This window comes from Megachile rotundata, chromosome 12, assembly GCF_050947335.1.
Source record: "Megachile rotundata isolate GNS110a chromosome 12, iyMegRotu1, whole genome shotgun sequence".
NCBI lineage: Eukaryota > Metazoa > Arthropoda > Insecta > Hymenoptera > Megachilidae > Megachile > Megachile rotundata.
This window is the reverse complement of record NC_134994.1, coordinates 4,578,948-4,593,297: the sequence shown is the minus strand read 5'-3', so window position 1 is coordinate 4,593,297 and position 14,350 is coordinate 4,578,948. Positions and strand designations below refer to the sequence as shown.

The 14,350-nt window shown below is 33.1% G+C and overlaps 1 protein-coding gene across 6 annotated transcripts in view; it reads right to left on the bottom strand.

Moving 5' to 3' along the window:
- Nucleotides 1-14,350, bottom strand: part of Rbp6 (RNA-binding protein 6) — a 1,376,067-nt gene that overhangs the window by 20,842 nt on the left and 1,340,875 nt on the right. For 4 of the 6 annotated variants that reach the window (XM_076538305.1, XM_076538302.1, XM_076538304.1 and 1 more), the window contains 2 exons: nt 9,825-9,929; nt 8,929-8,994 (listed from right to left, as the gene is read on the bottom strand). In XM_076538305.1, coding sequence (XP_076394420.1) covers nt 8,929-8,994; nt 9,825-9,929 — 171 coding nt within the window. The remainder of the gene's footprint in view (nt 1-8,928; nt 8,995-9,824; nt 9,930-14,350) is intronic. The other 2 variants (XM_076538303.1, XM_076538306.1) reach the window with 1 other exon arrangement.

Below are 14,350 nucleotides of genomic sequence, written 5' to 3'. Positions count from 1 at the left end.
GAGTTTTGAAATTAATGATATGGAATTATGGGAATCTGGGAATTTAGAGACTTGGAAATTTGGGAAGTCTAGAAAAAATGTGGAAATTTGGGTATTTAGCAATTTAGTAATATGACAATTTAGGAATTTGAGATTTTAAGAAATTGGGGATTTGGTAATTTGGAATTTGGGAATTTGAGAATTTAAGAAATTGGGGATTTGGTAATTTGGAATTTGGGAATTTGGGAATTTGGGAATTTGGGAATTTGGGAATTTGGCAATTTGGCAATTTGGCAATTTGGCAATTTGGCAATTGCCAATTTGGTAATTTGGGAATTTGGGAATTTGGGAATTTGGGAATTTGGGAATTTGGCAATTTGGCAATTTGGCAATTTGGCAATTTGGCAATTGCCAATTTGGTAATTTGGTAATTTGGTAATTTGGGAATTCGGGAATTCGGGAATTTGGTAATTTGGTAATTTGGTAATTCGGGAATTCAAGAATTCAAGAATTCAAGAATTCAAGAATTTAGAAATTTAGAAATTTAGAAATTTAGAAATTTAGAAATTTAGAAATTTAGAAATATAGAAATTTAGAAATTTAGAAATTCAGAAATGTATAAATGTGGGAATTTGGGAATTGAGTAATGTGAACTAGCAATGTGAGATTTGGCATTTGGAAATTAAAAAAATGTGAAAATTAGCAAATTTTATGATTCGAAAACATGGATATCTTTTATTAACGTTTGGGGGGGGGGGGGGGGGGGTAAAAAGTAAAGTCTAAAAAGTCCTCACATATAAAAACTTACAAATTCAAGACTAACAACCTGAAAGTATAAAAATTAAAGAATTTGTTCTTCAGACAATTTTCAAATTTTTCATACAACTTATATTCTACATCCTACATCTTGTATTACACGATTAGGGTCATACATAAAAAATCTGACCCTCCCTAGTTACGTCAATGACGAAAACTTACACATCGATAAACACGTGACATTGTACACATAAATAGATACACATACAGAGAGTAACAACAGCAACAATGTCCCTCCATCAGAGACAAATAATCGTGACACACGTAAAACATGAAAGAAGCAAATAAAAGGAGACACTCAATAAGCGGATTACAAGACAGCTTTGCGCGCAACGGAACAACTGAAAACCGCCAGCACAAAAATGATGCACGCGTCGCCAGGACAAGCAACGCAATCGCACGAACATTAACGACGCGCCTACTAGCATAGAAATATCGCCGAGTACGTGCTTTTCGCGCCTAAACTTTGCTGTATCGACGAGACACCTCAACTGGCACTTCCCGGGCAAAGGTTACGTACAGTCGAGAGCAAATCTGATTTTCCCAGGGAAAATTATAATGATTCTTCAGAGAAGAATTCTACCACTCGTTGATTTTCAGGGATTTTTGGAGGTTTGGGCATTTAAAGGCTGATGAAGAATTTGGGGTGCAAGGAATTTAGATAACTTCAGTTTTGGGGATTTGAGAATGTGGGAATTCAGGGATTTGGGGGTCTAAAAGTTTGAGTATGAATGTGATCATTTTGAGATTTCAGCTTTTCAGGTTTAGGTGTTTGGGGATCTGTAAATGTGGGAATTTGGGGATTTGGGGACCTAGGAGTTTAGGGAACTTCGGATTTGGGGGTGTAGGAATGTGGGAATTTAGGGATTTGGAGGTCTAGGAACTTGGAGATCCTAAGATTTGGCGATCTATAAATATGAAAATTTAGGGATCCAGTGATTTAGAATCTGACTATTTTCGGATTTAGGAATCTATGAATATGGAAATTTGGGGATCTGGTGGTTTAGAATGTGGAAATCATGAAAATTTGGAGATCTGGGTTCTAAAAGTTTGGGAATCTTGGAAATTCATGAGAATTTGGAGATCTGGGTTCAAAGAGTTGGGGAATCTTAGAATTTGAGATCCAGAGATCTGGAAAGTTGAAAGTGGGAATTAGGGGTCTTTTAATATGGGAATTTAGAGATCTACAAATTTAAGATCTATGAATTTTGGGATTTAAGAATCCAGGGATCGAGAGATTTAAAAGTTTAGGTAGGCTGAGATTTGGGGATCACCGAATACGTAAATTTAGGTACTCGAGGATTTAGGAATTTAAATATTTGAGAATTTGAGTAATTAGGCATTTGAGAACTGAAAATTTTCGAATTCCAGAAATTTGAAAGTATAAATACTAGAATATCTAAAGATCTGAAAATTAAACAATGTTGACAAATTTAGAATCCCAACTGACGAAGTCTACGAAACCCAGCAGTTGTGAAAGAAAAGTAGTTTGATGAATGACGAAGAGAATTAACCAAAAGAATGAAGAAAACGGCGTAATTCTGAACTTTATAATTTCGTTAATAATACTAAATTATATTGGTAAAATACACTAAACAGTAGAGTACCTAATGCTAACATATTGCAGAAATATTGTAGACATACTGTAGATTTCGTTATGGTGCTACTGTACTAACAATATTAGCATTAGCCCTCCAACACGTGGTTAATTGTTTGCTAACGGTTTACTACTTGGTTACTTGGGTACACTAAACATGTTCATTTATAATCTAGACTTAAGACTACTTATCAGGAATATCCTTAAAATACAAAGGCACTTGCGATTGCATCTTAATGTATTTTCACACTTATATTTTCTTCAATATTCGCCAGCTATGGAAATCTTAGTAACCGTTTATTTCGAAACTGGACAATCTCTTGTACATTAGAAAAGCGATTTAACTTCAAAAGTTAAAAAAAAGAAACGAAAACTTCAGGTTTAGTTCCCTGACAGATATGAACATTTACAACAAATGAATTCTTATATCTTAAGTCCTACAGTGACAAAATGGCTGCCGGATGCGTTGAGCAGACCTCGTCTAAGCCCTAGAATCATCAAGTATTCATAATGTTCCCATCTTCGCAAGAATAATGATCTAACTCCAACATCAAATTTCATCTCACGTGTCCTTCTGTGCCAATTACAGCGAACACATAAAACCCAGGAGTACCAAGAAAAAGGAAACGATAGAGTAAACACATTCCACGAAGAAAAGACTGATCAAACAGTAGGAATAAAATCGTGTGAACAAACATCACGACCAATCGATCAAATAACAGTCACTCGAAGGGCAAAACGAAACTGGTAGGACGCAGATGTTTCTGGATAATACTTAATCGGATAGAATTACACGTGCCATTCTCTTGAACCCTCTTGAACAAAGGAATGCCGCAACGTATCGACTTCAAGGACTTGTCACTGGTCAGTGACACAAGATCCTGTTTCTATCAATGAATGACCATTCTGGTATGTTACAGAGTATTTGAAACGGCCATTCTGGTATTTTACGTATAGAACTGCACTTCAAGGTTCAACGAGAAGAAGAAAGAAGTACAAATGTGTTCGCTGATGTTGAAGGTTCAAGGCTAGACTAACATTAAAGGGACTGCAGGAGTTAATATTTGTAATATTCTTGCATTTGAGGAATCAGCGCAGTTTGGTGTAGGTGTAAGGGACTTAGGATCTACGGATATAAGTAGAGAGATCTGACAATGTAAGATATAGAAATTCAACGATGTAGGGGGGCAATAATATAGAGATATCGAAATATTGGATAGAGGGACGTAGAAATATCGGACTGTAAGGATGTCAAGATGTAGGGATATTGGGATTTAAAGATACCGGGATGTAGAGACATCGGGATGTAGGGATATCGGAATGTAGGTATATCGGTATATGTGCATATCGGGATGTAGGTGAATCGCGATGTAGATATATTGTTATGTGATGATATGTGGATGTAGGGATATCTTGATATAGTGATATCCAGAGGTACCGTCATCGGAATATAGATATATCGAGATACCAAGGTATCATTAGATCGAAATATCGGTATGTAAGTATATCGCTATGCAATACATATACATGTATGTATAGGAGTAGTGTAATATGTGTATATATGTATAGGAGTATAGTAGTATGTGGATATATAAATCGAAGGGTTCAGGAATTTAGGAATCTATGAAATGATGTATCTAAGGCCATATACAGTAGTGGTAGAGTAGTAGTAGTAGTAGTACAATAGTAGTATAAATATAGAAATACCGAGACATGTGAATGGACCTAGGGATACAGGTATCTCCAAGTTTATGACCAACATCGCCATAACACACATGCACACATATGCCTCACTCTTATACTACAAACATAGTATCGACATCATTTTTAGAACATGTTTGATACACCATTCCTCTTATCCGTCTTACAACGAACGTATTCCATTGTGGATTCAATTCACGAAGGACACCGGTAGATGAACGACCGCCATTGCAAAAAGCGAAAGAAAGAAAACTTTGAGGAAGGAAAACGCGGGAAGAAGAAAACAAAGATGACGAACAGATTCCAGAAAATAGGAGGAACGCGAAGAATTTGAAACTCGCTTGGAAGAAAAGGACAGAGGACGTGGTATGACAAACCGAAAGCGCTCGCCGTACAATCTAAAACCCCATTCGGCTTTTAAACTCTTGACAATGGTAGTCGGTTACTTGCGCCGATTCGTCGATGGAGGTGGAGGCAGGCACGATTCAAAAGTTTGATTTATTTGAAAGAAGATTGCGAACGGCACGGGTGCGGGATTGGATCACACCAGATTTTACGACCCGAAGCAAACGAATAAAAAATAAAATGGTCGCCACGGAATCAGTGCCGGCTTTTCTTTCACGCTCTATGAATTACTTCGACTCTCACATTTAATCTTTCGCTTCTGCGAACTAACTGTAAGAAAGTTTATAGAAACGCATGAGGTTCCTAGGAAACCCGGTTACTTTGTAAAAGTTACTGTGAATTATTGGATAGAAATGTTAGGGAAAATTGTAAATGGTGGATGAAAATTTGAGAGAAATTTTGAGTGGTGATGTTTGAGAAGTTTGGTTGTAATAGGTCTGTGATAGGATTCTTGTAATAAATCTGGAGGATATGATTAAATGGTACTGATGAAGTTAGTTGTTATTCGAAGATTTGATAGAGATCAAGTATAATGAGGTTAGAATTGTAAAATGGTAATTATGGTGTCAAATATGTTGGAATTTTTAGTAGTCATACAATAAAATTTGATATGTAGTAAAATTGTAAAAACTAAGTTTCAAGAAAATTATGAGCATGATATATGTTTTTATACATGTTATTATTTATGAGGTTTAAGTATAAATTGGTGCAATTATTATTGCAAATAATATACTATAAGTGCAGTTAATGAGAAATAATATATAGGTATTTTGAGGATTACGTATTTGGTGATCAAGAAATTTAGGAATCTAAATATGTGAACATCTAGGTACCTGAGAATCTAGGGATGTGAGAGATTAGAAATTTGAGAATTTAGATCTGTGAAAATCTAAGAATTTATAAACCTAAGGATATGTAGGAATTTGGAAATCTAAAAATGCAAGGAGTCTAGGAATTCAGTTTAGGACTGAAAATTGAGGAATTTGTTAATCTTGAAACTTGGGAATCTAGGAGTTTAGAAATGTAGAAGTGTGAGATTTCAGAAATTTGGAAATCTAAGAATGTAAAAATCTAGGAATTTGGGAATCTAGAATAAAATTTTAAGAATTTAGCTTATAGCTTAGAATACAAGCTTAGAAGCTTATAAACTTAGAAAATTGCAACTTAAAGAATTTAGAAGTTTAAGGAATTAGAAATCTGGACATCCCTTATCCTAATAAGACTAGACAAGTTTACCTAGAAAGTTTGTAAAGCTTAAAATCTGAGAACTTGGAAACTTGAAAACTTAAAAACACAGAAACTTAAAAACTGGATAATTTAATTTCCATGTAATTGTACGATTAGCCTTCACCCAAGTGCCATACCAAACATAATTAAAAACTGTTTGTCAATTCCCTTATCAGCCGAACTCCCTAGAGAGAGCGAAATTAAACGTGACTCCTGGCTGCCGTTTTGTGTCGCTCCGCGAGTAATCGAAGAATCAGTGTCGAGTTTCTTCGACCAGGGAATCGTTCGACCAGGGTAATCATATCCAGGGCTAACATTTGCGAAGTTTCATGAACACGAACGAGCCACGGTTCGTAGAACGTTCACCACTCAAAGGTACGAAGGAGCCGAAGCAAGGCTTGCAATTTGTCATTAGGGCGTAATGCAAAGCTTGTTTCTATTAAAGCTTGAGAATCCTATCACGAAAGAGGATTGAATTACATGAGTTTCAGTACCGTTGCACTGGGGTAATGCCGGATTCCGTGTTTGGCTATATGGTAACGTCTCGATCTAACATTCACGGAGGCCTTGGTAAGAAGACGAACTATCATCCCACCTTCTCCCTCTTTCACACAATCATTCTTGTTGTTATACTGCTTTCGCCGTATCGCGTGACACGATAATGAAAAGCTATCAAGAATCGGAAACCGTGCGTCGTTCCCAGCGAACCTATTGGCCGTGCATTCTGACGTGTATTGTATGTACAGTCTGTTACAACAAGAGCGTAGTCTAGATATCTTTTGTCATTTTCAACAAAATGTTGACTATAGAGCAATGTTAGGAATTATGAAGATTTAGGGTAGATTTCTTTTGGAGAGGCATAAGTACATACTCTGAAGTTGCCGTGATATAATGATAATATTAATGATATGTAATGATAAGTATCTCATGTGGAAGTATATTCAGACGATTTGCCCGCGAAATTTAAACGCGAGAGAGGGGAGGGATACAAAAGTGATAATTGTGTTGGACCAATAATTTCTATATATTCATAGATGTTCAAATATATTAATTTAATATTATGATTTATAAAGGTTCAGGATAGAATGTCTTTGGATAGGAATAAGTATAGTGTATGTACGGATGTTGATGTTACAGCAGTTGAAATGTCAACAGACTTTTATTAAAAGTATTCGGAAATTTTGCGAATTTGAAACTTAAAGGATTTGAAGATTTGGAAACTTCAGGATCTGAAAATATGGAAATTTGAAACTCTAGAAATTTGTAGATTTAGGAGTAGGAGTATCTAGATGTAGAAGTAGAACTAGATATGGGAGTTAGGTTAGGAATTTAAAAGTTTCTAAAATTTTGCAAATTTGGAAATTTGGTTATTGAAGACATAAGAGAATTAAAAAATTCTAAAATCTGAAAAAGTGATAATTTGAGAATATGGAAATTTAGAAATGTAGAAATATTGAAATACAGAAATATAAAAATGTAGAAATATAGAAAAATAGTAATTTAGTATTATTGAAATATAGAAATGTAGAAATATAGAAATATAGAAATATACAAGTATAGAGATATAGAAATACAGAAATATAGAAATATAGATATATGTATAAAAATTTCTATATATGAAGATTTAAAAATGTGCGAAATTGGAAATATTCAGAAATATATAGGTTTAGAAATTTGAAAATTGAAAAATTTGATATGTAAAAAGTTAAAAATGTAGTAATTTGGGAATTTAGAAATTTAGAAGCATCGAAATTGAAAAATTTTCGTGATATGATAGAAATACAAACTCTTCTCCTATCTGTGTTTTTAATACACAAGTTGCAATATTTTACAATTTTTAGATATAAATATTTAATAAATTTGTTTGTATTTCTTACATCAAGAATGTACATAAATTTAACTATTCACATGATTTTCACATAAAAATGATTCAATACTCCAAAATCGAGCAGCAACAAATTACAAAACAATGAAATGCATGGACTATTAGATGAAAACTGAATAAATTATACGAAATAAATAAAATATATTTAAGGGAAACATATTAGAAAGTTTATTGCCACATATACACAAGATGATGATCATTACCTATTTCATATGCTATTTTGATGAAAAGCACGTCACAACTTTGCAAGCTCTAATTATTAACAGAGGAGATCTGACCTATATAAAATACTGTTTCAAAACAGGCTTTTGAAATTTCTGATTATCTTACTAACAATTAAATTATCAAATTATAATTCCTAATTGAATATCTTTTTATTAAGAATCAAAATGTGATTGTTACTTAAACAATTTTCTGACTAAAAGTTAATGTTCCATTTTTTATCGAAAACTGATAAATTACACTTTTAAAAGTTAGTTGAACAAAAGATTTTTATTATTACTGATTAATTTTCAATCTTTAACTGAAACTTGCAATTATGAATAATAATTTCATTTCCTATTTAATTGGGTAAAAGTTGTTATTATTATTTAATTAAATCAAGAGTAAGTAGAAATCACTTTTAATCTTTAATTATTGTTTCACTAAACAAATAACTAAGTTTTAATTTCTATTTGAAGATCGAATTAAGAATTAGACTTCTATTTGTGATTGGAAGAAATTTTCATTACAAATTGAAAGATAATCATTAATTTAGAAATTCACACAATTTTCAATCGGAAACTCATTCAATTAACAATGACGTTTTAATTTTTAATTAAATGAAATTCAATTACGAATTAAATATTAATTATTAGCCACCGTTTAGTTAAATTAACACTAAAGCTACCAAAGCAAATGAGTGAAGCTACCGTTTCACAAGTTTCTTATTTTAAATTAAAAAATTTGTCAAATAGAAATTTGAAATTTCTCTTGACTTCCATCAAGATAAAAAATTAATGTCTATCAATTTAGATTTTATTATTTGTGTTACTCTCCACATCTTCAATTTCCAAATAAGAATGCATTACACGTCGGTAGATTTAGTGTCAAGGACCTAATTAATCTAAAACCCTGTTTTAAGGTATATACAAATCATTCTCGTTTTCTCGAAATACAGTATACGCTCTTGTGTCACAGACTGCATGTACATGTCTGTACGTATGTATAACGCATGTACATATGTATACAGAGACCTGAGACACTTTTATAAATGCGAGACAAATTAAGAGAAAGCGATAGGAACGAAGCCGAAAAGAATGGAAAACTTTAGACGTACCAGAAAGAGCTTGCGTGAGCAAGGGCGTGTTGTTGTTGGGGGTGAGCTGTCCGTTGGTTAGATCCACTGAAACATAAAACTCTGATCACAACTGCTCCGCGCTTGATTCGTAGACGCGGGTGTGTGAGCGCTTCGTTCGCTACGTTTTTTTCTCGTTAAACAGCCGCCTCGGCGAAGTAACTGTCGTGGCTGATTAAAGGAGGCAAAGAGAGAGAGAGAAAAAATATATAAACAAACACACACACACACTCGTACGACGTCAAAGTGACGGCCGAAAGGAAAACGACAAAGACGTGATTTCTCCGTGTGTGTTGCTTTGTCAGGATCGCTGATCCTTCCTGTACACCGGATGCGATCATCGACCGGGCACGTTTCCATCGTGACTCTTTTGCGATCCACGGATTAAACGTCCCCTCTTGTCTTTTTATTCGTTTCGTCTCTTTTTGTTCGCGATGTAGGATCATCGCCTATCACGAATGCACGCGTGATCAATTCTCTCGAGCCGATTACGGGGATTTGCCTCCTTCGTTTGCTACACTGGCGCGATATTTACCCGAGGATTCCTCGAGGCAGCGGAACACCGCGGACGCGTTGGAAAGCTTGTAAAATATTTATCGTCCGTTTGCGAAAGCTGTGGCTGTCGATCACGATGGTGCTCGCCGAAAAACGAGCGATATGCACGAATCGCGGGAGGAGTTTCTCGAACGCAAAATCAACGTGGAACGCGGTACCGGTTTAATCAACTATGAACGATGCTGAACAAGAACAGACTGAAAGAAGAGGCATAGAGATATAGATGATGCGAAGAAAAAAGAACGGAAAGATAAAGAGATAGAAGAAAGGAAGAAGAAGGCGTGGTGTGTGTTTCCAATCCAAAGTGAATGTCGACTTCATACATTTCTTCCGAAGTGCAGCCCGTTGGACGTGTTGCATCGGCGTCTCCGTATACGCGCGGCTTGCGTTCTCGCTTCCGGTTCCGTGGTAGTACACTGCCGGCACTCCTAACATTGATAAAAGAACAAGAAGAGAGCTGAGAATGGGAAACAAACAAAAACAGGGACGATGAATGATGGCTATGTAATTAAACTAAATAAAATCATAATGATTTTGATCTTGAACTTTGTTGATGAATTTGTGCGTGATAATAATAATGTTGACAGGATGTCATCTTTCCTGGGGATATTGATTCCTATTTCAATGAAGTAGCTTCGTTGCAAAAAATTTCTAGAGTTCATCGTAAGTTTATAATGTTGGATCAAGATATGAAATCGTGTGGGGAATAGAAACTTCTTTGTTTGAAGGTCGATTTGAAGAATTTTACTGCGTTCTATCAATTGTTTTATTGAAATTCGTTAAAAATTCTAGTTGCTGAAGCGCAATTAGTGGCAGTGCCAGATAATTATTACTGCGGTACGATATTTTATGCTTTTAGCAGAGAAAATGCGACAACAGTAAATACCAGTCTTGGACACGTAGCAGATATTTGAAAATTTATATTTAAGTTTCCTTATTTTCTTTTAAATTATTATTTTTTAATATGTTGCCACAATGTTGCGATGAAGATTTTAATTTGAGATTGTTGATCATTGAAAGTTATCAAATAAATTTTTGTGAGGAATTATTTTTAAGATTATTTATTAGAGTATTTAATTAAAGTATTATCAATTATTGAAACCATAATAAAAATTGATTATTTCCTTAAAGTAGTATTAAAACATTTAAAAAATGAAAAGATTATTTAATTATTTAATTGAAACGACGAAAAGATTATTTAATCATTTCATTAAAATATTAAAAATTATTCAACAAATGTTAAAAATTGTTTAATTAAATTACTAGCAGAAGTACATAATTTTTACGGTACCTCTTGCAATCAATAGATTTTATTTAATATAAATCTAATTTTAATTTAAAATTTAGAAGTGAGTTTGGCTAAAACAAGTTCTTAAAAACATTTCACTGTTCAGAATAGTGACCTTAGCAACAAATTAAAAAATTATCGACTTGAGGTAATGTTAACCTAACCTAACCTTTCATTATAACGTTCACACCTTTCAGGGTAGTAATTTCAATAACATGAAAAAAATGATTGTATTTTTAATCAAATTGGAATATAACACAAAGTCAAAATAAATAATGAAACAATCTATACAAAAATTATTTTCATGTTTAACGTATAATTATTTCAAAAAATGCCTCACAAGACAATGTAATTTTAAATTATATACTTGTATAATTCTTGAAATATTGTAATGTAATTATAAATAATTATATTCTTTAAACATAATAATCGAATAATGCCCAAGACTGATAAATACTCGATGAAAATAAAGACGCACCAGTTGCGTCAAAGCATTGAAAGCGTTACAAAAGCTAACGATTAAAATATTTAGTTCGTTTAATTGATTCATGCGTTTACAATGAGCAAGTAAAATAATTTAAACATTAAATAAGATAGGAAATGACTTTGAAGTACAACAATTGCTTCAAATATAGAATCTGCGATAGATATTTCTCAATTTCGTACGGTTCTAATAAATTACCTCAGTTGGTAGCTATTTTAAAATATAATAAACATAAAATCACACAGATTATTATATAATAAAATTTCTAACCTTCCATAAAATGAAAAGTAATATTATTTCACGTAATTTCATACCTTCATCCAATATCAGTTCACCCGAAAATCGTTCAATCCGATCAGAAAATAGTACTCATAGTAGCAAACAAAAACCGAGTGTAAAACCCAACAGTTGAAAGGAATTTGGATCTCAGCGAATCCTTCGATAGGCGTTTAAACAATAACGAAACGAAAATACACGATCGATTTTTCAAACACTGCGGCTATCGCACGGTCTATGCAAATTGTTCGATAATACGATATTTTTGTTCGAAATTCATTCGCCAAAGTACCGAAGGAAAAAATAATCAGAATTTTCATCGTGTTCGCAGCTTTGTAGAAACGGTCGACGAAAAATCGCGCGATCCTTTGAAATCGACAGAACAGAGAACCACCGGTGCTGTTTTGTACTTTCCGTGAATACAAACGTTCTGACGTCACGGCTCTCCGTGACTCATTTTTTATTTTCCCGAGGCTCGCTTTTTCCACGAAATAAACGCGACATTGCGCGAGCACTTAGCGTTTGCAATCAAAGAAAAAATATCGCACAAAGGATTCCTGTAAATGGGATAAAGTCGTGTCGTGAACGCAAAGGCCGTCCATCGAAACGGCACATCGTCGCGGAAAGAACGCCACGGGAAACGGAGAGAATAAACAGGACACGAAGAAAAGACGGCCGTTGAAAATGGGAATACGTTCAAAGAACTCCTGTCGGACCTGTATGCGGTGACGATGAAACGACCAGAGGTCGTTGATTTCAAATCTGAGCGGATTTGCCAGGATCCAGGCGGATAGAAAATAAATTGGGAAAATAGGTGTTTCAGAAATAGGTGACCAACATTTTAGGAGCGTATTCCATGGATCTGAAAATACCTTTTCAAATATTTTCCGTTTACGACAAAGTACTTTATATACATTTCATAAAATCTGTGACAGAATGCTGCATACTCACTGTTGTGTAACTGCCACCTCAAATTCAATGTAATTTAATTAACTGTTCAATTCTTATTTGTGTATCTTGCATGTTGAAATAATGATACAGGGTGGGTCACATAGAACAGGTCATCTAGTGATATTCACCTGTAATGATGTATGTGTTTCCTAAGTACTTTAAATAGAAAATAAAGTTTGAAATTACTATTACATTTTTCAGGTTTATTTACTGTTTTTTTGCAAATGTATTTACATATTTTGTTCATGGTTATTTTAACTAATACGTGTCACTAGATATTGCATTAATGATATTAAATAATTACATAAATCTGACAAATTAATATTAAACTAATTTATAGATTAAACAGTATAACATTAACGTTAATCCCGAAATTAAATTCGAATAAGAGAATATTTGAATTTATTGCTCTATCTAATGTTAAATCAATATATTAATTTAATACAGCGGAAGCAATACATTAATATGATATTGAAATGATTTTGCAGTTAAAAAGTTTTAATCGAATGTAACATTTCTTTTCGTTAAAGCTAAAAGTCAATTCTGAAATGTAAAAAAAATACAATCAGAGAAGACGATTAGGTGACATATGTTAATACGTGATCCACCTTGTATAATTATTCGAAATATGCAAAAGTATGAGTAACCATAAAAAAAGACAAAAGCAAAAATAAAAAATGTATGAGACTAATAGAACAGCATGGAATATTCACGTTAGCCGCATAATTACTCAAATATTTGTAACAATGCATTTTTAAAAAGTTATTAAAAATTCAGAAATATGGTTGCATTTAAAAAATTGAGAATAATTTTATATTTACTAGTTTAAAAATATTTATTAGTGCCTATTCAATATAGATAAAATTGGTTAATAATTTTTTGTATTAATAAAATTATCAAATCAGTTAATAATTTTTATTATAACATTGTTGTAAATGGTTGAAAAATTATGCACATTACCATGAATATTCAATTTATTAAAAAATCAAATAATTATATTCTTAACTGAAACTGACATAATTTTTCTTTCTTGTCATATGATCATTTCCACTGTAATCATATATGATTATAATCTATGATATACAAAGAAACTGTTCAAAGTCAGAATTTCATCATCAGCAAAAATGATTAAAACAAACGATCAAAAATAAGAATTTCTAAATATCGAATAGCTATTTAAACTGCGAATGCTTATGAACTAATAATATATCAATGTTTACAAAATATACATTCGTAAAGTACGAAAATCTTCAGTGTATGGATTACATGATTTATGTATACTATGCCAACCTCGACGTTTATCATAAATGCATAAACATCGGCAGTAAATAAATAAGTATAAGAATGTCTATGTAAATAAAAATTTGATGAATTTACGTCAGAAAATCGTGCAGGTAACTGTATTTTCTAAATAAAGAATCTAATTAAATATTCCATCGTAAACTGGGATTTGTAAATATACTTTGAAAAGGAAGCATTTTCAAATCCATGCTAATACTTGTTCCAACTTCAACACGTTCGCAATGGATATACGCTCCTCTGGTTATCTATTTCTGTGGAATAATCAGTGGAATTCTTTTCAAAGCAAGCGTAGAACGTATGAAATATACACAAAAGAAAAGATCGATGAGAGTTCTACGTAACATAAAACATTACGATACATAGCTAAAGCCAGCTCCAGGTTAATTAGGTTAGTGGTTCTGTGAATACCAAGCTTACGCGATAAATGGATAGCGAGACTATGGCGGCTAAATGAAATATGGCGAGCCTTATGGGGATCGAAGGAGACGATTTAAATAGATTTCTCGCGTATAAACTGGTAATTTACAAAGTTCACCTCTTTAAATACG